The sequence below is a fragment of the Periplaneta americana genome, chromosome 4 (genome assembly GCF_040183065.1).
Source record: "Periplaneta americana isolate PAMFEO1 chromosome 4, P.americana_PAMFEO1_priV1, whole genome shotgun sequence".
Classification (NCBI taxonomy): domain Eukaryota; kingdom Metazoa; phylum Arthropoda; class Insecta; order Blattodea; family Blattidae; genus Periplaneta; species Periplaneta americana.
The window spans coordinates 201811058-201838292 of NC_091120.1; the positions used below are offsets into that span (position 1 = coordinate 201811058).

The following is a 27235-nucleotide window of genomic DNA, read 5'->3' on the forward strand; positions in this document are numbered from 1 at the left end:
CTCCAATATTTTTCAAAGATATTATCATGGTCAGCCAATGAAGCACAGATTTTGAGGTGTTCCGAATCCATTTCTTGGTTTGAGTTGCACAATGGGCAGTTAGGGGACTGATATATTCCAATTCTATGCAGGTGTTTGGCCAAACAATCATGGCCTGTTGTCAATCTAAATGCAGCTACAGATGATTTTCGTGGTAAATCGGGAATTAACTGTGGATTGTGATGCAGATAGTTCCATTTTTTCCCTTGAGATTGTGTTATCAAATTTTGTTTGTTGAAGTCTAAGTATGTAGATTTAATAAATCTTTTCGCAGAGTAATACGTAGATTTAGTAACAGGTCTGTAAGTAGCAGTGCTGCCCTTCTTTGCTAAAGCATCCGCATTCTCGTTTCCCAGGATTCCACAATGGGATGGTATCCATTGGAATACAATTCTTTTATTGAGTGATATTAATTGAGAGAGCATTTTAGTTATTTCTGCTGTTTGAGATGAAGGTGTATGTTTAGAGACTATTGATAGAATAGCTGCTTTGGAGTCTGACAATATAACTGCATTCTTAAATTTATTGATGTGGCATAGAAGATTCCTGAGACTTTCACTTATTGCAATGATTTGAGGATTAGTGCAATAGATCGTAACAGGTCGCAGTGCTGGGCCATAGTGCTCACCTCCCGTGAATTCCATTCCAGACTACTGAATGCGTAGAAAGTTCATCATCACAATGCTGTAGATACTCCAATTCTCATTTCCTGATAAGAAATCTTCACCATATCACCCTCTACGTCCGCCAAATTTTGAAAAAGTCATTAAGTTACACTCTATAATATATCTGCATTCGTGAAGTTGGTTTTAGGAATGCAACCCCACTTACTGTGCAAACTACGCTCACATTGCGTTCTTATCCTGCACTATCTTGTCTGACATCGCCTGCGACTCAACATGCACTCAGTCTAAGAGTGACTGATTTCACAACAAAGCATTTTGGACAGAGTTAAATGTAAGGAAGTCTTTCCCTTTATTTAGTATTGTTGTAGGTTATCTCTTTAATATTTTTTCCATTCCAAATTATCTTTACTAAGTAACTTTTTACATGTGGCATGCTTGAAAGCAATACAGTTTGTCAGGGTCGTCGGAGATAATGTAGACACTCAATTTTCACACCTTTCTGAAGCTAGGCCAAGTAACATTTGATTGTACAGTGACATTCCTCGCTTATCACATTATTATGAAGAATATGAGTGTTCATATAGCGATATCTTGATCTTAAAAAAGATTTTATTTTAGTAGGTTATTTTCGTCATCATCATCATCATCATCATCATCATCATCATCATCATCCACGAATAGTCCACACCTGTGGAGTAATGGTCAGTGCATCTGGCTGCGAAACCAGGTGGCCCGGGTTTGAATCCCGGTCGGGGCAAGTTACCTGGTTGAGGTTTTTTCCGGGGTTTTCCCTCAACCCAATATGAGCAAATGCTGGGTAACTTTCGGTGCTGGACCCGGACTCATTTCACCGGCATTATCACCTTCATTTCATTCAGATGCTAAATAACCTAGATGTTGATACAGCGTCGTAAAATAACCTAATAAAATAAAAATCCACGAATTAGGCCTCTGCAGACCTGTTTCGGCCCCATCTAGCAGTCTTCTAAAAGGTCTTCTTGGTCGACGATGTCCTCTGGGTTTATACTGCATCATAATTTTTGGGATTCTTGATTTTTCCATTCTTCTTACATGATCTAGCCAATTGATTTTGTATCTGCTGATTTTTTCTTCTACTGACTCTACTTCTAATTGTTCTAAAATTTCTTCATTCCTTTTTCGGTCTAAAAGAGTATATCCTGCTGTCCTCCTGAAAAATTTGATTTCCGTTGCTTTGATTCTGTTCATGTCTTTTTTCTTTAATGTCCAAATCTCGCTTCCGTATAAAAGGGAGGTTAATGCTAGTGTATTATATATTTTTATTTTTATAGATTTTTGTACTAATTTAGCTTTTAATGTATTGTTTATTATTCCTAGAATTTGTGTAAATTTGCTAATTTTCTTGTTCACATCTTTTTCATTTTGATAAGATATTTCACAACCCAGATAATTGAAATTTTGTACTTGTTCGAGGCATTGGTTATTGTGTATTATCTTACTTCTGACTGGGTCTTGTCCTAAAATTGCAATTACTCTTGATTTTTGTGCTGAAATTTCCATCCCAAAATCTTTTAATATTTTATTTAATGTTGTTGTTGTTTTCTAATGCCAGGCGTTTGACAATAAAGTCATTTGACCTCTTGCACTCCAATATTTTTCAAAGATATTATCATGACCAACCACTGAAGCACAGATTTTGAGGTGCTCCGAATCCATTTTTTAGTTTGAGTTGCACAATGGGAGTTAGGGGACTGATATATTCCAATTCTATGCAGGTGTTTGGCCAAACAATCATGGCCTGTTGCAATCTAAATGCAGCTACAGACGATTTTCGTGGTAAATCGGGATTTTATTTAATGTATATAATCCTCTTTGTAAATTATTCTCTGAATTGGAAATTATGACTTGATCATCGGCATAGAGTAAGGTATTTAATTAAATTCTAACATTAAAAGTATGTTATTTTACGAAGCTTTATCAACATCTTTGGTTATTTAGCATCTGAATGAAATGAAGGTGATAATGCCGGTGAAATGAGTCAAGGGTCCAGCACCGAAAGTTACTTAGCATTTGCTCATATTGGGTTGAGGGAAAACCCCGGAAAAAACCTTAACCAGATAACTTACCCCTACCGGGAATCGGACCCGGGCCACCTGGTTTCGCGGCCAGACGCGCTGACCGTTACTCCACAGGTGTGGACTCTTAAAATAGAAATTTACATAAAATATTACATGGAGGGTTGAAACAATCTGCATATATAAATTTGGATTTTTATGGGCTTTCAAATATTTTACATTTGAGAGACTCAGTCATCTTCTGCTTTGATAGAATATTATTTCTGTATGGTATGTTTAATTTTTCACAGAACGGGGCATGTGAGCTGGACATATTTAACGAGGATCTGAAGCTAGATGTAACAAAAGAGGAACATGACGTCTTGACTGAGAGGTGAGTGTCGTCAACACAGATTGGACTTAATTACTTTCCTCACTCTACTGTTAACTGTGGTGCAAGTATATTTAAACTTGAAAGAAATATAAACAGAGCTATTAGCAAACAGTTTCTGATGCTTGCTTCCCTACTGTTAAGTTTACTTTTGTAATAAATTTAACAATGTATAGCTGAACTTTAAATGTGGAGCGTAACAGACAAAATTTAAACTCTAATTCACTGATTCTTAATAATACAAAATAAATAGGCCACATAAATTAAGTACGCTTCCATATATAATAAATCTAGTCATTCAATTCAATTCAATTTATTTGGCCATTAGACATACAGTTTTAGGGTTCGTCAGAATACATTGAAAAACGTTTAAATAAATTTTATAAAACACTGAAAAAATTTATTTTATTTTATTGGGTTATTTTACGACACTGTATCAACATCTAGGTTATTTAGCGTCTGAAGGATATGAAGGTGATAATGCCGGTGAAATGAGTCCGGGGTCCAGCACCGAAAGTTACCCAGCATTTGCTCCTATTGGGTTGAGGGAAAACCCCGGAAAAAACCTCAACCAGGTAACTTGCCCCGACCGGGATTCGAACCCGGGCCACCTGGTTTCGCGGCCAGACGCGTTGACCGTTACTCCACAGGTGTGGACCACTGAAAAAAGAAACAGTAAAATTTAAATAATACAATTAAAACATGAAATAATTTGAAACTTTTAAATTAAAGAAAACTAACTAAATTGCAATTAAACTTATTTATTAAAATACAATTTCATACAAATTTGTGTTGAAAAACTCAGCAACAGAATAAAAAGGATTATTTAATAACCAATTGTAAAATCTAGTTTTGAAGCTATTGATTGGTAATTTATAATACAGACTTGGGAGCTTATTATATAATTTCATCCCCATAATTAAAAAGTTTGTGTTGCTCTTGTGTAATCTACAATATGGAATATTAATTTGTTCACTATTTCTAATTTCATGATCATGTATATTGGCCACTAATGAGTAATTGTCGATATTTTGTCGAATGTAAAGTACTAGATCATATATATATATATATATATATATACATACATACATACATACAAATTTATAATTGTTAAAATCCGTGATTGCCCCTGAAAAGTGGCCGACAGTGTTCCAGATAGTTTGATTTACATTAAATTCTAATGGCTTTCTTTTGTAAAATCAAGACGCTTCCAATTTTGGTTCCATTTCCCCAGAAAATTAGGGCATATCGGATTATCGACTGAAAGAAAGAAAAGTAGGCACATCTTAAATAATTTTGAGAAACGCAAGTCGTTAATTTCTTCAACAAATATAAAACTCTTGATAGCTTTGTGCATATGTATTCGATGTGCTTATCCCATGTTAAACTAGAGTCTATAAAAAATCCCAGAAATTTTGTGTAGTTGAGTCTGTTGTCCTTATTTATTAGATAATTTAGGCTGAAAGTTATGTTGATAGTTTTTTCTTGATTAAGCAAGAAATCATTAGATTCAAACCATAAAGCCATCTGTTATAGAGTGTCGTTGTTGAGAGCATGTAATTGATTTAGAGCAGAGGAAGAACGGACCTCTATTACAATAAATACCGGTAACAATATACATTTTGAGAGACTTCTGTAACGCTCTCTGAACTGTTGCTGTCGTATTCCAGTTAAGAGTGTCCACTCGAGCTCATTCTGACAAACTCCAACTTTATATATTGCTAACCTTTTTCAACGTTTTTGTGAGTGAATTCATGATTGAGGATTCCAATCCAGTCTTTTGCTCCACTATAGATTAGACAACTTCACATGTGTCCAGCTAGGCCTACATACGAATTCACAGCGTCCACATTGTACATGGAGTTTCCTGTTTACCAAGACTGGATTAGTGAGACTATCTTCTACTGACTGGTTTCTTAACTTTTAAGTATCCTGTGCTTCGTATTTGATGAGAATTGTTCTGTTGGTTCGTTCTCCATTGAGTATCTTTTACCTAGCAGTGACTCTGATGATGTCCAATTTGCTTGTGCAGCAAATGCTTGTCTAGATATAGGAGTTCAGAGTTTCAATACATAATTCAATTTCTGTTGAGTTGATGAGTGTTGTTTTGGCATATATCCCGAACTAAGTCTTGAGTACTGGGTTTTGTACAGTCTTAATTTCTTTATGCTGCATGCCTCATATCTCAGATTCTTAAGATAGTTTAGTTCTGATGTACACAGTGTAGAATTAATTTATTATTAAGTTAATAGGGCATAAATTTGCAACTCTTTGCTAAACTTTGTTAGGGATAAAGATTATTTCTTTCATAAGCACTGATTAAAACATGTGGATTACATGAATTATCATTGTTATCATAATCGTCATCGTCTTAGCCACTCATCATCATTTTGAACAGTTCAGTGATAGGATATTTAGCTTAATATATGTGTACACTAAAACGTCTTGTAACAGACTGCTCTGAATATTGGAGACCCTAAATAACAGACAGTTTTCAAGACCTTGACAGAAATACATGGCGTAGAGTGTAGATGTTACTTCTTCATAACGGGCATTCTCAATAAAAGATGCGGACACTAAAAATCATGTCCTCATCGCAAATTAAAAAACCTTTTGAATAATTGGCAGTGTGAAAAGAAAATTTGCAATTTCTGGGATTCAAATCAGTAATGTACAGAATTGTCTATTGTCACCCTTTGTTGCGTGTTAGTTATCTAAGTAAGTTACTGTATTTCTTCTTAAAAGCGAATATTGTATATGTTTCTTGTGAAGTTCGTGTCGTGTGTTAAAATGTCACAGAAACGCAAATGATTAACTTTAATGAAAAAGTTGAGATAATGTTTCTGAAAAAAGACAAAGTTAGTGTTCGAAACATAGCTGTGTGGTTTACTGTTGGGCAAATACAGACCATTCATTGCCTTGCAAAAAAACAAAAACAAGAAAGGGACGCTGTCTTTCAATAATGGACTGGAAATGGAAATCTTTCTGCTAAGCACTCTTTTAAGAACACACCTTGCTTCAAAATTGACAATTTAGCATTTGAATGATTTTCGCATTCTCACAGCAGCAGCAACAATATATGTTCTTAAAATAAAGTGCTTATCAATATCACGTGATATGTTGAAATGTCATGTTTCATTTAACGACGCTCGCAACTGCAGAGGTTATATCAGCGTTGCTGGTGTGACGGAATTTTGTCCCGCAGGAGTTCTTTTACATGCCAGTAAATCTACTGACATGAGCCTGTCGTATTTAAGCACACATAAATGCCATCGACCTGGCCCAGGATCGAACCCGCAGACTTGGGCATAGAAGGCCAGTGCTATACCAACTCGCCAACCTGGTCGACTCGTGATATGTAATACTATATACAATAAACGAATATTATGCAGATTTTATTACAAAAAGGGTTTTTTTTGCATAAATTAATACTGAACATGTACAGTATTATTTTTATTATAGCGTAGCACCACCCTTAGCGTCGACCTGGTTGGCGAGTTGGTATATCGCTGGCCTTCTATGCCCAAGGTTGCGGGTTCGATCCCGGGACAGGTCGATGGCATTTAAGTGTGCTTAAATGCGACAGGCTCATGTCAGTAGATTTACTGGCATATAGAAGAACTCCTGCGGGACAAAATTCCGGCACATCCGGCGACGCTGATATAACCTCTGCAGTTACGAGCATCGTTAAATAAAACATAACATTTCACCCTTTGCTATTTCTGAATAGCAGACCGTTCTTAATAGTTGACAGTTTTACTTTTCCCAGAGGTGTCCGTTATAAAGGAGTTTTTAACTGTGTCAATTGTACAATAAGATAATTTTTTCATTGAGAAGTGCACATTACTAATGGATGTTTGTTTCCTTCCTGTATAATATAATGTAATGTATATTGCAATGTGTCCGAGAATGTTCTAATTTTAGATTATAGCTTTCCTTTTTCTAATCACAGTGGACCTCTTCATCATAACAGTGATCTTTCGAATGAAGACTCATCCAAGCACAGTGTATTAACGCAGGAAGAAAGCATCATTAGTCAAAGTACTAGCAACATTGTCTGTTTAGACAAGCCTGCGAGCGAAACCGCTTTTGAGGGTCAAATTTCTGACAGACTGTTTACAAAAAAAGAGAAACTCAAGGAGAAATATTGCACTAAGAAAGACGACAGTTTAATGAAATGTAAAACTTGTGGGAAAAAGTTTGGTTATGCACGAAGTCTGAAGAGGCATTTGCGGACTCACACAGGTGAAAAACCATATAAATGCAAATTGTGCAATAAATGTTTCTCAGAATCAGGGAAACTGAAAAATCATTTACGCCACCACACAGGCGAGAAGCCTTTCAAATGCAATGTGTGTTCTAAGTGTTTCACTCAGTCTGGAAGCCTAAAAATCCATAAACGTCAGCACACAGGGGAGAAACCTTTTAAATGCGATATCTGTGGTGAAAATTTTCCAGAATCTGGACGTTTGAAAAGACATGAACGACAACACACTGGTGAGAAACCTTATAAATGCGTCGAATGCGGACAATGTTTTTCACGTTCAGGGAGTTTGAATAGACATAAACGTCACCACACTGGTGAGAAACCATTCACATGCGGCGATTGTGGTAAACGTTTTTCGAAAAATGTAAGTCTGAAAAAACATGAACGTCAGCACACAGCGTGAAGCAATTCACATGTAGTGTCTGTGACAAATATTCTGATGAGCCGTCATCGGTTAATTCATATACGGCAGCACATTCGGTAGAAACCACATGCGAACTACGTGGAAAATATTTTCTCCCGAAGTATGATTACCAGACCAGTCACATGTTGTATTGCTACTGATACAGAAGTTAATGTCGGAATATCAGCTGTGGAATTGTAGCATAGGGTCATGAATATTAATTGTACTTTTTGGATACTGTCTTAATAGCGAGAACTAATGTGTGCCATTGTTCTCGCTTTGATTTCTGTAGCAGTGTATTGGTAAAATGGATTATAAATTATGCAAATCTAGTCTTTTAGGTGAAGCTCCCTGTAAAGCGGATTTGAATAATTTCAAGGGAAAAATTGTTCCAGGGCCAGGTATAAATTGCCACACAAAACAGAACTCCATCTCTTGTCTGTGTTAAAATAATGATCCACATCCCTGAAGCTTCAGATGAACAGCATTAATAGTTCATAACGGTTTTTAAATTTTTAGCTGTTAAAATATTTGTATGCATTATGAACAATGTTATGTTCATACAAAAGAGAGTGAAGTACAGATATCAGAAATTTGTTTTAGATTTGATATTTTTTTGTGTAGTATTTGAATATATCTGAACATCACCTGTTTCGTATAAGTATTTATTTTTATTTTATTTTATTGGGTTATTTTACGACGCTGTATCAACATCTAGGTTATTTAGCGTCTGAATGAAATGAAGGTGATGATGACGGTGAAATGAGTCCGGGGTCCAGCACCGAAAGTTACCCAGCATTTGCTCACATTGGGTTGAGGGAAAATCCCGGAAAAAACCTCAACCAGGTAACTTGCTCTGACCGGGATTCGAACCCGTTCCATCTGGTTTCGCGGCCAGACGCGCTGACTGTTACTCCACAGGTGTGAACTTCGTATAAGTAATGAACCGTTCAGAGCAAAAGTGGTGTAAGTGAAAAATGGATAATGAGGATTAAAGTAAACATTCTATAAAATACAGCGCAAAGTAGCAATTAATATTCATTGTATTTAAAGCATTAGTAGTCAGTGGATAGCACGAGGGACATATTAATTGCTACTTTGCGCTGTATTTTACAGAATTTTTACTTTAAACCCTATTACCCAATTTTGACTTACACTACTTCTGCTCTGAACGGCTCATATAAGCCATGAATGTATTTGGAGGGCATAGAGATAGAAGTCCATGCTTTCTTTTTACGACGCTTTATCAACATCTTAGGTTATTTAGCGTCTGAATGAGGTGAACGTGATAATGCCGGTGAAATGAATCCCGGATCCAGCATCGAAAGTTACCCAGCATTTGCTTATATTGGTTTGAGGGAAAACCCCGGAACAGCCTCAACCAGGTAACTTGTCCCGACCGGGAATCGAACCCAGACGAAATGGTTTCGCGGCCAGACGCGCTAGCTGTTACTTCACACGTGTTCACTTCATGCTTTCGCTACTAGAATGGGGCTGTGTGGTCGGCACCATTCTGCAGTTGCGTTTAAGCTGGGAAAGATCCAGTACTCAATTTGATGGGAGGCTCTGTGAACCTTGGGCTCTCCTGGAAATTTAGGAAACGTGAAAATTTCGTCACCACAGAATTTTATCCAGGACCTGTAGCAGTTGCTGTACCAACTGTAGTATTGGCCGCGCATATAAGCATAATAATCATCATCTATACTTTTAATGATATTAGAATAGAAAATCTTCCTATCCCATTATTAAATGAAATCAAATTAATAATAAACATAATTAGTCTTTAATTCTAGAGAAAAAAAGCCTGTATAAAAAGTTGCTGTAGTTACAAACATCTTTCTCCAAACATATCGTTTGAATAATATTCTCATGCTAGTCTTGCTTTATTTGATTCTAGGTATATAGTTGAGAGGACAGGGAGAAGATTAACATTTTTTAAAGCACACTTTGTTAAAAGTTATAGTTTCTTCTACAACAAAAATAAATTTATGTTTAAGCGATTAAAGAGAAGTATAATCGTGTATTATTCTGGCTATAAAAAAATGACTGAAATTATAATTCGTATTTTCTACAAATTGTGGTTTTACATCCTTATTTGTTATTGCTTACTAAGATTCTTTATGTTAAATGGTGTATGTTTAATTTTTTATTCTGAACAAGCATAAGACTACGTTGATATTTTCTTTATGTGGGACTACATCTTTCCCTGAGTGTGGTTTAAGAGGCATATACAGAATTTCGATGTTCCAAAGAGTGTAAATTTGAAATGCTTACTGGATGGGAGCTATTAAGAGACGTTAATGATTTATTTACAATTGGATAGAGGGCACATGTCGCTTCTTAAGACTACGCAAACCATTTAGACTTGATGCGTGAGCTGGGGCGGGCGAAAATGGCCGACAATATTAACTACAAAAATCTGAATTGCCGAAACATCTGAATATCACTTAACATCAAAATTAGGTACATATATCCACGGTAGGGCTGTTTCCATTATAGTACTCTGGCACACGATCTTCAAATGGGTCCTGTACTCTTGTTTTCGTTCAGTTTCCGACATGTCGTCTTTTCTAAATCCCTGTACCCTCGGTTCGCAATGGTATTTTGCTCCGAATTTCTTGGACAGGTTCCAAATTTTCAATGCAACTCCCATAATCCTGCAATTTAACTCGCAGATAAATGATGCTTTAATCCACATTGTTTTTTAACTGCTGAATGAGATACTGCTCGCTTCCGTATCCTAAGTCATACAGACGCAGTCGCTCCTGTCTCATACTGAGGTGCAGTGCCGATGTCACATTTTCTACATTGCGGGACAAATACAACTCAGTCGAGGACAAAGGACACTCCATTAAAATCGAGAACCTGGGAAATCCAGGACGTCTGGTAATGTATGCTACGACTCAGTGTCTAATAGTAGTTAGAAAATATTTGTTGTTAACTTAAATCATTTTTCTTTACCAAGACGTTATTGGCCATAACTGTAGGCTACTATATAGGCTACGATTCACGGTTTGAGTCTTTTAGGTTAGGTGAGATTTGGTTGTATCAGGTTATGAAGTTGGGTCAGTCCTTAAGAAAATAATGTTGTAAGTAAATCTCTATTTCACATCTTTAGATAAAATTTAAAATTTGGTATACTATTTATGACACATTATACGTCATACAGTAGGGTATTTCCATATCAGTTTGTAATATTATAGCCTAGTCTTTTAACACATTTTGTGCATATGAAAAAAAAAGGATAATGATTCTACATTAAAGACTAGAATGTAAACAAAATCGATGTCTTATTAATATTGTTATTAACAACAGCTAAGATAAATAGCCGATGAAAATACGAAATTCTGAACAGGCCGATCACAGATCAACAATTCTTTAAATATACACAGTACATATCCGTTCTGAGTAATTGTGTAGTTGGGATGAATGTTATCAAAAATGAGCCAGACGTAGACCCGCTGGCTTGTGGAGAAAGTTGTGGCACAGATGTGCAAGAGGGAAAACCTTCGTTACAGGTAAATTAAAAAGCGTTTTATCAGTATATGTTTTTTTATATTTAAGTAGTCCGTATGCGTGTGGAATGGGACGTTGATCCAGTCCCTTTAACTCATTAAAAATTTTATAACCGATAATCATTTTGCAATTTCTCTATGTTCTGCAGGAAGGAAATTTATTAAATCCGCAATGTGCGCGGATGAAAGAGGAATGCATGGACGCCAACTATGATTTCACATCGGAGGTGAAACGTGAAGAATCTGTTACAGAAGATAAAGTTCCTGTAGTGAAAAATGAAGCTGAGGTGAATTGCGTTTTATCATGTATCTTATCATTCGGTAAAATTTTATTACTCTACTGCCATTTCCAACGGACTCCTAACGAATATTCACACGTTTATCACTGGGATTGTGACGCTGGAAATCAATTTAGAACACTTTTATCTCAGGCACGACACATTTCAATTTTTATTGTACAATATTATTGCAATTATCACTACAATGACACGATAATTCTGCAGATAACACAGAAACAACTTAGGAAACGTAATTAACAGAATCGCAGTTTCACTTCACTTCGCTAGATGACTCTTCAGTTCCAGGCTATAGGCAATATCGGCAAACGAAATGAAACTGTGAGGAATATTACAACAGGTGTGCTAAACGTTAGGAATGTTACAATAGGTGTGTAGCACGTTAGGTTAGGTTTTGTTAGGTGTGTAAGATAATATGAATGGTTACCACAGTTGGCGACACTGCAATCATTCTCCCACTCCACCTCAACGTCACAACGACGGAATATGGCCGCCTTCTTCCTTCAAGTACAACGATTTTCCTATATAAGTAAGGGACATATTTAGGGCGGGTTGGGTGTTACCACAGCTGTCCCAGTGATCACATCGAGTTTCTACTACTCCACACTACAAAACTAAGGTATTTTCAGTGTTTGTTTTTAATTTCCTATACTGGCAGTACAGTAATAAAATTTCACCTATCGTTCTCTTGGTGCGCAATTAATTATTTGTTTCTTGGTTTATATCAAATTAATTGCTAACTTGGCTACTCATTCACAAAGGTCAGCTTCTTACAAAATCTTTCCATCGGGTTTCAGTTGCGAAATACCTTGCAGTACCTAATTCGGAAGACACTAAGGAAGGAATCCATATCTAATATTCTGCTTTGGAAGAAGAATAATTACTGGTAAAGCATTTCTTCTTATATTGCTTAGGTACCCATACATACGACAGTTTTGCATTCCTGAAGTTCGATTTAGAAATGTTGTTGTTTGCTAATGCTGAATTTCTGTCAACGAAATCATTCTCTGGCTCTGCAGTATTTTTCACTCAAGGACGCCAAGTTGATAGTGGCCGGGCAGTCGATTTATCAATGCATTTGTCATTTACCGGTATCTAATTGCCACAAGTTTTCCACATATTTTTGCAACATTTTGAAAATTATTTTCATCATAATTAAAGATCTGAACTACCGGTACTCTAGTTGCAATATCCTGATAGCCAATGATACATTAAATTACATACGAAATCTGTTAAAAAATGGAGGATAAATGTTTCATTGCCTGAAGCTATATCTGATATGTTTAATATGGAAACTGCATTGATGTGACTGGTTAAGTGTGTTTAATATCACACGAACTGGGAGGCTAAATGTTTGTTGAGATGAAGGCAATGCAGGTTTCTGCAATTGTAAGGTTTGAATACATTTGCGCTGGTTACGTTGCAAAGGAGAGCGAAGCACAACTAACCCACTCCCTCCTGCTATATGCAGTGTTCGAACACAGATTCCTTTGCTCGCAGTATCACAATTCCCACGTGACCAGGGGTGGCTTTCAAAGAGGGGCTGCGGAGGTGCAGCACCTCCACACATTTGTGGCTCTTGTCTCGTTTTATGTTGTGAAAAACATTTATTATACAGTCTCTATTTAGCAGCTCGAATTTTTTTTAAATATTTCGCTCTCAATGACATGCACTCAATCGTTAGTGAAGTCATTTCCTCCCCTGGTGCTGCCAGAGCGAAACCAGAGACAAGGACTATAGGGTGAAGCCACTTCCTCCCCTGGAGCTGCCAGTCTCGTCTTGGATGCTTTGCGCGTTAGTTTTACCCCTCCTCCCTGCTGCCCCTTGCCGTGAATCCAGAGTTTCCAGGCGCTGCAAAATTTGCAGCAGTTTGTCAGTAGCGCGCAGTTTTAAATACATTTTCTTTAATGTTGTGAGTATAACAAGTGCAACAATGTTTAATTCTGTACAATATTTACAGTCTATTCAGTTCAGTACCTTAGCAATTCAGGAGAAATGTGAAATTAAATGCCCATCAGTTGAATCTCATAATGGAAAGAGCCGCTAAACAAAATACAAAGGCCCGCATATTTTTTGCTAATTTATCCAGTATCCCTGCTTTCTTCTCTCGATCTCCATACAGGTTGTATTAGATTAATGTGTTTCAAAGACAATTACATCAGCTGGGGCAACAAGATGGATTTAAAATAAGAACAGTAAATGCTGTTCATGAGAAGAAGGAGCCATTGCTAGAATGTTTTCAAACCATAATGGAATCTAAAACATCTAACAACATCACAATAATTGAGGCAAGCGCTCTGGTGCGTACTCTTGAATATCCTGAATTCAATTTCTGGCTCAGTTGTTTTTTTCATTTATTGATGTATCATGTATATATATATATATATATATATATATATATATATATATATATATATATTATACAACCAACTACAACATCGCTAGTTAGATATTTCTAAGGTTCAAATCTGCATATAAAAAATTAAATTATGATTTATTTAACGACACTCGTAACAGCAGGGGTTATATCAGCGTCGCCTGGAATTTTGTCCGCAGGATTCTTTTAAATGCCAGTAAATCTACTAACATGAGCCTGTCTCATTTAAACACAACTTACAAGATAAGGCGCATGGAACTAATCTTTAAATAAAGTAAGTTGCTTGGTTTATTTTTGTATGCAGTCCCCCTTAATTCAATACCCACGAGCCGCCACTGCACGTGACTGAAAAACTCACTGAAACTGTTTGCCAACGAAAGATTTTATATGATACGAATCATTGGAAACCGAAAGTAATCTGTAAAGTTGCTATCGGTAAAGTCATGAGTTAAAGCGAATTCTCCACTCCTTTTAAGCGCTTTCGATGGATTTCGTTTTTGTAGTGACAAGAAAATTAGTATCTCCTTGTCTGAAACCTTAATCTAGCAACAGTTCTTCCATATTATGCAAGTTTAAGTGAAAGTGTAAAATATGTACAACGTCCAGCCCTCAAAATGGCGATAGGTAGTGCGTGATTCACTCTGCAGAATGCGCTGTCACTGTGTTCTTATCCTGCGTGCAATCTTTTCCTGCGTCTCAACATGCACTTAGTCTAAGAGTGACTGATCTCACCACACACGACTGTGGACTGGGCTAAATGGAATTGTCCATAATATGTAATGATGTCATTCCCTTTATTTAGTATTGTAGGAGGTTATGTCTTTTTACATTCTTCCATTCGAAATTATCCAAGTAATATCTTGGGCATGGCATGCTTGAAAACAATACAGTTTGTCAGGATTGTCGGAGATAAAGTAGAATCTCCATTTGCGAAGCTTCGTCACATGAGCCTAAGTCACACGTGATTGAAGTGACTTTCCTTGCAACTAATGCCGTTGCTATAATATTTCTATGTACAAGTGTTGATCACATTATTATGGAGAATATGAATGTTCATACAAAGATATCTTGATCTTAAAATAGAAATTTACATAAAATATTACATGGAGTGTTGAAACAATCTGAAAATAAAAATTTGGATTTTTATGGACTCTCAAATATTTTACATTTGAGAGACCCAGTCATCTTCTGCTTCGACACTTTGTAGTAGGTTATTTTACGACGCTTTATCAACATCTTAGGTTATTTAGCGTCTGAGTGAAATGAAGGTGATAATGCTGGTGAAATGACTCCGGGGTCCAACACCAAAAGTTACCCAGCATTTGCTCATATTGGGTTGAGGGAAATCCCCGGAAAAAAACCTCAACCAGGTAACTTGCTCTAGATGCGCTAACCTTTACTCCACAGGTGTGGACTCTTCTTCATTGGTAGAATATTATTTCTGTATGATATGTTTAATTTTTAACAGGACGGGGCATGTGATTTGGACATATTTAACGAAGATCTGAAGCTAGATGTAACAAAAGAGGAACATGACGTCTTGACTGAAAGGTGAGTGTCGTCAACACAGATTGGACTTAATTACCTTAGTCGCTGTACTGTTAACTGCACAGCAAGTATATTAAACTTGAAAGAAATATAGACTAAACAGAGCTGTTACCAAACAGTTTCTGATGTACTGCTTTCATCTCTACAGATATGATCAGACAAAAACCTGTGTAAGACAATGAAACAGAGTTTTCTTTTGTAATGTAACATCATGTGGAACGTAACAGACAAAATCTAATAGCCTACTTCAATTCACTGACTCTTAATAATATAAAATAAATAGGCCAAATGAATTAAATACACTTCCGTAATTATATGTAAGGTTTTATTCAAAAGTAAGTTCCCATTTTGAAATGGTAATAAAGTTTGTCAAATTTTTAGATTCCACAAAAATAAAAACACCATTTTGTTCGTAAAGAAATGGGATTTTTATTAAAACACGAAACAATTACATATGACCACCACCTTGTTGTTCAATAACAAATATTCTTTCTTCTATGCTATAAACGGCATTAGTAAGCACATTCCTAGGGATGTTTTCAACGACATCCGATATTGACTGTTTCAGTTCCTCACGTGTAGCAGGTTCTTTGGTGGGTTCTTTAATATCATAGAAGTTTCTTATTGCGTCTGTTCCTTCTCTAAAGTGAACTCTAAAGGATGATGCAGTGGACTGTAGTGTTATGCCTAGGTACTTGAAAGAATTTACAATTGCTATGGATTCCATATTGATATTGAGAAATAATACTGTACAATAAATTAATACCATGCAGATTTTTACTTGTTAAACTTGTTACTTGCACAAGTTAATAATGTACGTGTACTGTACTATTTTTGTTATATTGTATTTAGCTTCTTCTTCTTCTGTCTGACAAGTGTTAGGCCACAAGGCTTGTTACGGTCTAACATAAAATTTTCACGGCATCTCTTAGCAGGACGACCCACAGATTTTTGGCCATGTGGTACATAATTATAAATTGCCTTTGGGAGTCTGCTATTGCTCAATCTTTTCAAACGATGTTTCCAATTAGACTGATATTGAACAATGTAATCTAAAACTGGTTGAGTTTTTAGTTCCTTTAAAATTTCACAATTTCTTTTCAGATCCCATTTAGTATAGCCCGCTGTTCTTCGCATGAATCACATTTCACAAGCCATTATTCTGCTTTTATCTGCTTTCCTCAGTGTCCATGCTTCGCTGCCATCGGTCGTGCCATTGTGTTGTAGAGACGTATGCGGGTGTGTTTCTGAACCAAGGTTGGTTTCATCACACTATTTATAATGCCCATAGCTCTTTTGTATTTATTAATTTTCTGTGATATGTCCAATTCTTCAAAAATGGAAAGATTGTAACCTAAATATGGGAAACTATTACATCTTTCTACTATTTTATTATCGAGACAAATTTTACTTTGTATTGGGTATTTCCCACAGAATGCCATAATTTTTGTTTTATCTGTTGAAATTTCCATATTGTATGGCTCTTACTTGCTGCAAATTATATATTGACCTTTGGAGGTCGTCTTCTGAAAGTGCTAATAATACCAAATCATCTGCAAAGAGAATTGAATCCAATTTAAGGTGTCTGTTAATTTGTATATATCCATGGCAAGGTCCACACCTGTGGAATAACGGTCAGCGCGTCTGGCCGCGAAACCTCGTGGCCCAGGTTCGATTCCCGGTCGGGGCAAGTTACCTGGTTAAGGTTTTTTCCGGGGTTTTCCCTCAACCCAAGATGAGCAAATGCTGGGTAATTTTCGGTGTTGGACCCCAGACTCATTTCACCAGAATTATCAACTTCATCTCATTCAGACGTTAAATAACCTAAGCTGTTGATAAAGCGTCATAAAATAACCTACTAAAATAAAAAAAAATCCATGGCGAATTTGCTTCCACTCTTTAATTATTCGGTTCATATAAATAATAAAGAGAATGGGTGATAATCCACATCCTTGTCTTACACCAGTATTGATGGGTGTCCAAGATGACAGCTTACCATCTTGTTTAATTGCTGTTTTATTTTGGTTATGTATGTTACGAATATTGTGGAACATTGTCGTCTACTAAAATTTGTAATAACCTTGATTGTTTCATAGTAGCTCAGTTGGTAGAGCAGCTGGCTACGGACTGGAAGGTCCGGGGTTCGATCCCAGGTGGTGACAGGATTTTTTTCTCGTTGCCAAACTTTCAGAATGGCCCCAAGGTTCACTCAGCCTCCTATAAAACTGAGTACCGGGTCTTTCTCGGGGGTAAAAGGCGGTCAGAGCGTGGTGCCGACCACACCACCTCATTCTAGTGCCGAGGTCATGGAAAACATGGGGCTCTACCTCCATGCCCCCCAAGTGCCTTCATGGCATGTTACAGGGATACCTTTACCTTTGATTGTTTCATATGTTCGCTCAGTCCTGTGATTCTTGTTTTGAGACTTGAAAGCATATTTTAGAGTCCTTTCAGCTGGTTGCTAGCCAGGAGAAAGCTAGCATCACCCTAAACTATTTCTAAACAGCAGACCGTTCTTCATAGGCGACAATTTTACTTTCCGTTATAAAGGAGTTCTACTGTGTAAATTGTATCAGAAGAAAATTTATTCATTGGAAAGTGTATATTACCAATAAGTGTGTGTTTCTTTTCTGGATAATATAATGTAATGTATATTGCAATGTTCTGATTCTAGATAATAGCTTTCTTGTTTCTAATCACAGCGTTCCACATAAACATGAAGATAATCTTTCGAGTGAGGAGTCATCCCAGCATTGTGAATTGACGCAGGAAGAAACCATTGGTCAAAGTTCTATTGAGAAAGACGACAATTTAAAGAAATGTAACACTTGTGGGAAAAAGTTTGCTTACGCACAAAGTCTGAAGAGGCATTTACGAATTCACACAGGTGAAAAACCATACAACTGCAAATTATGCGGTAAATGCTTTGTAGAATCTGGAAAACTGACGAATCATTTACGTCAACACACAGGCGAGAAGCCTTTCCAATGCATTGTGTGTTCTAAGTGTTTCACTCAGTCGGGAAGTTTGAGAATCCATGAACGTCTGCATACAGGGGAGAAACCTTTTAAATGCGACATCTGTGGTGAAAGTTTTCCAGAATCTGGACGTTTGAAAAGACATGTCCGCCAGCACACTGGCGAGAAACCGTTTAAATGTAATGAATGTGGAGAATGTTTTGCACGATCAGGAAGTTTGAATATGCATAAACGTCATCACGCTGGTGAAAAACCATTTCCATGCGGCGAATGTGGTAAAAGTTTCTGGAAATCTGCAAGACTGAAAAGACATCAACGCCAGCACGTTGATAGGGATGCTGTTTAAATGCAATTTCTCTGACGTGTTAATTGATAAACGCCAGCACGTTCGGGAGAAACTTTTCAGATGTGAAAAATGTTCCCCCGAACATACATATATTCCTAAATCATACATGTAACAGGTCGGCATTATAGGCTTTGACGTTAACAACTTTTGTCAGGTTTACTATGCTGCCATTTAGTTGTTACATAAGGAGTCACGTCATAATTCCCATTTGAATTGCATTAGCGACTGTACTGCCATCTCGTGTTCGTTTACGGGGGATGGGCGGCGATCCTGGCGGTTGTTCTCTTCAAAGTGCTACCGATTTTAACATAGCGATGAGTTATCTGTTATATATATATATGATCTAGGATATAATCTAAGAATCCATATAAGCAGCATCAGTCAGATATTGATGCGCGGTGATTGTAGTTCCATAGGCCATATATGAGAAATGAGTGATATGTGGGGAATCTTGGAACATCAGCTGTGAAAAGACATTAATTGAGGACGTAGCTGCAATAAGAGCCCATAGACCCATAGGCCCTTTTTCCGGAGAATGCATAAATCGATTCTCCGTAGTTTCTTTGTTATAGTCACAAAGTTTCGTTGAGAAATGTTGAACAGTAATGCTGATAAACCTGTTTATTTCAATATATTTTATAGGCCCTGGACTGTTTTTAAAAATTTCAACTCCATACAGGGTGATTCATTATTACGTGTAAATACTTTGTGTGTGTAATGCAGAGGTGAAACTAAGACTAAAACGTTCTATACAACTTTTTCTCAAAACCTTTAATTCCAGAGTTAACTCGATTTTGCGTGGATCTTGCTCTCCTAAACAAAGAAAGGATAACACACCAAATGTAAACTAATCATCACTTTCCTACAGTGCATTTGGACTTCATTACAAAAACAACCAAAGTCACTAAACCCATATCCTCGGCAGTCCACTTATGCACGTTTTGTGAACTAAAACCAAAGACAGTAAAGAATGTAAAGCAATTTCTTCTAGACTTTACACATTTGCACAATTCTTAGTGTAATGCATGTTCAAAGTGCTGCCCCTCAACTTGAAGACATAACTGTGCTCGCCGCCTTAGTGATCTCTGAACGTTACACAGCCCGTTCATCTCATTACGAACAATTCCACACGCATGTTCAATTCACTGTTGTAGTACTTGTACGTTAGGTACAGCAGAGGCATACACTAACGACTTCAGGCGTCCCCAAAGGTAGAAGTCCAGAGGGTTCATGTCCGGTGATCTGGCTGGCCATGGAGTTGGCCCTGCGCGACCTATCCATTGACCTGGATACGCAGCATTGAGATACGCCCTTACGTTGCGGCAGTAATGCGCAGGAGACCATCGTGCATAAACCATAAGTTCACTTCCGTTGCAAGAGGGATATCATGTAGCAGACCATGCAATTCGCGTTCCAAGAATGCGCGGTAGGTTTCCCCAGTCAAACGCAGAGGTAGAACTCCAGGTTGGAGTAACTGATTCCCCACAATACCACACCAAATGTGTGGGAGAACAGTGATGCCTATGCAGTTACTATGACGTAGGTGCCATCTACTAGAACTCTGGAATTTAAGGTTTAGAGAAAAAGTTGTATAGAACGTTTTAGTCTTAGTTTCACCTCTACAATATACACACAAAAGTATTTACACGTAAAAATGAATCACGCTGTATATCTCAGAACGGCATATTGGAGCATGGGCCCTTACTGCAGCTACTCCTCAATTGTGGTACCTAGTTTTTTAGGCTATCATAATATGCAGTATCAGTGTGCTCATCTGATATGAGTTCGTACAAATCAGAACGTAAATGAGTGTGGTTATTCATACTGTGATTTCTATAATGGCTTATACACTCATACATAAGATAGAAATCCATCTCTTGTCTGTGTTAAAGGAATGACCCGAACCTTCACATGAATTGCATTAACACTTCATAACAATAATTGTAAAATATTTGTGTGCCTTATGAGTAATGTTAGGATTGAAATACAGAATTCACAGGTATGTTTTTGTGTTTTTTTTATATTTTGATCTATTTTTCCCTGTAGTATTTGAATATGTGTATTCTGTCTTTCGTGTAAATAGAATGAAAGGTAAAGTTATCTCCCTATATATGCCATGAAGGCGCTTGCAGGGAATGGAGATAGAACCCCATGCACCAGAATGAGGTGGTGTGGTCGGCATCACGCTCAAATTGCGTTTTTATCCCCGGGAAAGACTTGGTACTCAATTTGATATGCTGATTGAACCTTTGGGCCATTGTGGAAATTTAGGATGGTTTCGAATATAATAAGGGTTCATAATTTTCATTGCTTGATGATGGGTCAATGTATAAATTTGTTAGAAAAATAATTATATTATATTAGTAAAGGAAGAATTAATAATAATAATAATAATAATAATAATAATAATAATAATAATATATTTTAATCTAAAGAAATGTCAAACAGAAATGTATGATTTACTGATATGCTTCCATACTCATTAAGTTGTAATCATTTTATAGTCGGTGATGGTGGATTAAGAACTGGACTGCAACTAATCCACCATGATTTGCGTACAGAACGAAATAATAAATAAATAAATATGGTGCTATAGCATATTAAATACTTCCATTTTGATTTGAATGCCCCATGCCGAAGGATTAGATCAACAGTACAAGTCCATAACTTCATCGGGAATCGATGCAGCACAACACTTGTCTTTATATACCTACATTTATAAAGAACATCTGTTATGCCGTCACAGATACAGATTAGTCGTGGCATATGAACTGGATTGTTTTAACATAAACCAGGAACATAATTATAGGTAGGCCTATCTGCTGTGTTTACGGGCGCAAGAACAAAAGTGACAGGAATAGCAAAAAGGAAAGTCGGCTTTAATAGACAAGTAAGTACTGGTACTATATTTAATCTATGTTTTTCATGACGTAATACTCTCCTTCGTGGTTCATGACGTACATTTTACTTTTAAAGGTTTTCTAAAACCCAGAAGCGTAAGGAATTGTGGGGGGAAAACTGTAAAGAGAAAGGACTGGACAACTACAGGTAATACCGTCATTGCAATGAACATTTTACCATTGATTAAGTGAATGCCACGTACTTATAAGGCCCACGATTACGAGCGAATGCATTGCCGAATGTTCTTCCTGATTATCCTATTTCGATTAATATGATTTTTTTTTTTAGACATATACTTGATCTTGTATCTCATTCTTTTAAGTTTCTAGGATTTATCTTTAGACACACCCCAAAATTCTCTTCCCAAGATGGTTTAAAAATTTTATTCATTATTTTTTTTTCATTAGTTAGATCTAAACTTGAATATTGTATTATATGGAACCCGTATCAAATGAAATAGGCCGTTATTAACAAAATCGAAAGTGTTAAAGATTTATTAAATTTCTGTTTTTTAAATAATTTGGTTACAATTCCTTATGGACGAATGAAAATAGTATTTCTTACTCACCTCGTTTGTCTCTTTTTTAATGTTGAAAGTTAGTCATCTACTGTCTAAGATAACAATACATGTACCAAGAGAGAACTGTAGGACCAGTAAAACATTTAATATAAACTATGCTAGGACATGTTATTATAAGTACTCTCCACTTCTTAGAATCTGTTCCTCCTATAATAAACAGAGCAATATTAACATATTTCAGGATAGAACCACACTCTTGAGAGAAGTAACTAACATATTGTAGCTTTCAAGAAACTCCATAATTATTTTGATGATAATAAATAGGGTAGGTCTTCAACTGATCCGTATATCCTAGTTTTGCTCTCCTTTCTTAAATTATTTCATACCATTATTAACTTAACCTCCAATTCTGTTAGCAATGCTGGCTTGATATAGCCATATTACCTCATCAGTAAAATTATTGTGTTGTGTTAGTAATCTGTATCTAGTTAATTGGATTTCATTACCTGCTCTATATTGTTTACCATCTATTTCTAAGTTTTCTTTGATACTGTTAATGCTTTTGTTTTGTTTACCCAGAGTTTCATGTTATATTTGTTTGTTAATAGTTACCTATTTCAATTTGGGGAATAGTATTGCAAAATTATAACTGATTAAGTTTAAATTACCATTATACGATTCTATTATATGTATTACTTCTATTATTATCACTGTTTTCTACTTCATAATAACTATATTGTTGAATAGATGAAATAAATAATGGCGTTAAATTGGCAAACTCCTCCACGGCATACATGATTCAATATAAATGTACTGAAAGTTTAATAATAATGAGAAAGTTGAAAATTACACTTTGGATGATTGATTTATAGAGTTTATAAACGGTTAGAACAGTGGTACTGATCAGAAGTGCGTGTGACTTGTATTACATCAATAGAATAGTAAATCGTCGAAGTATTAGAACTGAATCTCCATTCATAGGTTCATCATTTGTTGTATTCTCTTAACTTACATTAGGTTGGTTGAAATATGGTATTCATTATGATTTGTAGATAGATAGATAGATAGATAGATAGATAGATAGATAGATAGATAGATAGATAGATAGATAGATAGATATTTATTAGCCTTAGGAAATACAATGATTTCATGGCATCGTCAGAGTGAATACATAATAAATATGCAGTTACATACATGTTTTTCCGACATACAAGATGTCTACAATAATATACAAATAATAGACAATCAATACATTCAGTAATTAAGTGAATTCTCCACAGTTTTCTTCAGACCATTACTTGTACAAGGTTCTTGGTTTCCTTATCCTCTTGGGCAGTCTCACCCCAGACATGAATCAGATAGAAAAGAAGAGCAGTAAACACAAAAGGAGATACTAACTACTGTAAGCTAAATTTGGAGTGCTAAACTAAGATACTCATTGACAGTAAAAGGCATGTGGAAAAGTAAAATATGTTTGACTGACTTTAGATGCAGATTAGTGATTCCTGCACTGTGTTAATAAGGTGGGATAGTTTCTGATATGGTATTTGTGTGAAAAAATCTAATTATACCACATCTGTCATGTATAAAGGGATGGGCATATATACTTCATACCAGGTGACTCCGTATTTAAACAAATCAACATGACTGAATCCCATTTTCTTGGCTGCAGGTCAAAGAACCAATTTATGACGCTTGGAACGCAAAGTTAATTAGTTTCCAGCCTGAAAACACAATCTGTTACTTGCACATTTCTCAAGACTTCATAGGAGACGTGCTGTTTTTCTAAACACGAAATGGAAATCCGATATATGAAGCAGCTGAAAAAAAAAAAACTAATTAATATTTATGGAAAAATAATGTAATTTTTAGGTGGGATGAGGACAGAGTTGTTGGGAATGAGACATGTTAAGATGACAAGCAGCTGCGTGTTTGAGTTACGTTGCGAGGATGACGCAGTTGAATAAAATTATAGTTGTTTGCAGTGTTACAGGGATTTGTATTTTTTAATGGGGTCAAGAACTTTTACGGTAGTGGATGGGGTCGCAAACAGAAATCTCGCGCAAAAGTGATTCGCGCCTTCAGAAAGTTTGGGAACCACTACGTGATTAGAATTAGGCTTTTCGGTAATCCACCATGTCCTGGAACTTGAAATTTGCAACGTTTTGGAACTACATACTGGTTCCGTCATCAGGGTAAGACCAGAGAGGTGGAACATTGGAAATGTCAAGTTTCAGGACAATGCGGATTACCCAAAAACCTAATTCTAGTCACAGTCACCGTGAAAGCCTAAAAACTCGTTCTAAGCACTGGTTTTACTTTCCGGCACCTAATGCTTTCCATAGAATAACCTAGAACTGTACAGCTGTTCTACAAAGCAATAAAGGATGTATGCATTGTTTCTTTACAAATGGTCTTCACTGGACTTTTGTGTTCATTCATGTTTATCTACAGAACAAATAAGTTAAATCTTGCACAAGCAAAATGCTCAACTCCAACCAATGACTTTATTTTGTTAGCTGGTGGGAAGCAGCCCACAATTGATCATATTCGACCGTAATGGATACTACTTTACCTCAGAGAACAATTTACAAATATTATTGTGAATGCATATAATTTTATATTGATAATTCAGGATATATGATCTTTCATTATTACACATAACACTTACTGATTTCAAAATATTATATTAATGAATGACTATTCTGCAAACAGTTGTCACCTTCTACCTCTGTCCTTGGAATTGTGATGGATGTGATCAAGACAGAACCTGGGATCGACCCACTGGCTCCACATGCAAGTGATGACGTAGTTGTAGAAGAGAAGAAGCCTTTGCCAGAGGTAGGCCTATTTGAACATAGCCTATTTATCACTATTTATTTTGCATGTTTTTACATCATTCCCAAAGATATTTTGTGTGTGTGTGTGTGTGTGTTTTTTTTTTTTTTTGCGTTTTTAGTGTGTTTTTTGTGAATAATGTGTATTTTTTGTGTGGTGTGTATGTTTGATTAAAAGCATATCTTGTGTCATTAGGTATATAAATATCATCATCATCATCATCATCATCATCATCATCAATAACAGTCTTGGATTAGGCCTCCTGGCCTGTTCCGCTTCCAGAAGAAAGTTGATCTTTCCATCTCTTCCTTGGTCTTCCGAGGTCTCGTTTTCCGTGAGGTGTATAGTCCAATAGTCTCTTGGGTAACTTATTGTTGGGTATTCTTAATACATGTCCATACCAGTTGTTGCGGTAAGATTCTATAGGTCCACACCTGTGTAGTAACAGTCAACGCGTCTGGCTGTAAAACCAGGTGGCCCGGGTTGGAATCCCTGTCGGGGCAAGTTACCTGGTTGAGGTTTTTTCCGGGGTTTCCCCTCAACCCAATGTGAGCAAATGCTGGGTAACTTTCGGTGCTGGACCCCGGACTCATTTCACAGTCATCATCACCTTCATCTCATTCAGACGCTAAATAACCTTAGATGTTGATACAGTGTCGTAAAATAACCTAATAAAATAATAAAAAAAAAGATTCTATAGTATCCGTAATGACGGTGATATTCAATTCTGTTCGGATGTCAGCGTTCCTTTTATGGTCGTAAAGTGTATATTATTTGACCAAAATAGTGCCCATACTTTTAGCAATGAATGTCGCCAAATCTCAGGTGAATATATGTACTAACGCTCTTTAATCAAATTTAAATTATTATTTTACATTATAGTGAAAATCATGGCGAAATAAGTTCAAGAATAACTTCATGATGATACTTGAGCCAGAACATTGATTCACTGTGTGTAGAGCTTACATATATTTCTCGTTGTATGTCAAGATCGAAAAGTATATGGCGCGTAATGTAGTGAAACTATTAAAAGACAGTGTATCAGCTACTAGATATACGATGAAAGAGTAATGGAACAGAGAAAAATTCTCTCCGGCACCGGGATTTGAACCCGGGTTTCAGCTTTACGTGCTGATGCTTTATCCACTAATCCACACTGGATACCCATCCCGGTGTCGGACAGAATCGTCTCAGTTTAAGTTCCAACTCTTGGGTTCCCTCTAGTGGCCGCCCTCTGCACTACGTCATAGATGTCTATGAACGTAGGTCTGAAGTGCTGAGGTGCACTCGTTATGAGTGACTAGTTGGCCGGGATCCGACGGAATAAGCGCCGTCTTAAATCACGAAGTGATTTACGCATATCATATATATATATTATTTAATGTACCGAAGTACATATGACATTTCCATGCAGAAGTTCTGCGTCATCATACAATGAAAGTGTAACTTAAACTGAAACGATTCTGTCCGACACCGGGATGGGTATCCGGTGTGGCTTAGTGGATAAAGCATCAGCACGTAGAGCTGAAAACCCGGGTTCAAATCCCGGTGCCGGAGAGAATTTTTCTCTGTTCCATTACTCTTTCATCGTATGATGATGCAGAATATCTGCATGGAAATATCATATTTACTTCGGTACATTAAAATAATATATATGATATGCGTAAATCACTTCGTGATTTAAGACGGCGCTTATTCCGTCGGATCCCGGCCAACTAGTCACTCAAACGAGTGCACCTCAGCACCTTATTCTATAGAATAAGTAATGGGAGATAGTATCTAGCGAGATTATGTCGAGGATTCGCCATGTTATTACCTGTCATTCGTCTTACAATTAAGAAAAACCTGGAAAATACTTCATTCGATAAATAATCACACAAAATGGGCATTTAACCTATGGCCATTCGCAGTCCCAAATTTGCATGCAAGCATGGCTACAACCTTACTCTATTATATTATATTTGTGGTCATAGAGTCACTTGTTGCAAGACATGGCTGGTATAACGTCATAGGTACATCATGTTTGGCGAGATTGGATTATTGTATGTTAGAGCTTAAGTTAGCCCTTAGTGATTCAGTTATCATTGTAAAGCAGTTATAACCTACGCAAGCTTCTTGACACTGACGTCACAGAATTACACAGTTTTGTCTATTTAA

At 36.6% G+C, this 27235-nt stretch overlaps 1 protein-coding gene across 11 annotated transcripts in view; it reads left to right on the forward strand.

Moving 5' to 3' along the window:
* Positions 1-27235, forward strand: part of LOC138698620 (gastrula zinc finger protein XlCGF17.1-like) — a 40204-nt gene that overhangs the window by 3312 nt on the left and 9657 nt on the right. For 2 of the 11 annotated variants that reach the window (XM_069824685.1, XM_069824687.1), the window contains exons 4-7: positions 3010-3092; positions 11424-11561; positions 15416-15498; positions 24956-25081. In XM_069824685.1, the coding sequence (XP_069680786.1) occupies positions 24989-25081 (93 nt within the window). In that variant the 5' untranslated portion in view covers positions 3010-3092; positions 11424-11561; positions 15416-15498; positions 24956-24988. Of the gene's footprint in view, positions 1-3009; positions 3093-7041; positions 9510-11109; positions 11278-11423; positions 11562-12367; positions 12457-15415; positions 15499-18197; positions 21178-23057; positions 23258-23725; positions 23764-24955; positions 25082-27235 lie in introns of those variants that run through there. The other 9 variants (XM_069824693.1, XM_069824694.1, XM_069824686.1 and 6 more) reach the window with 8 other exon arrangements.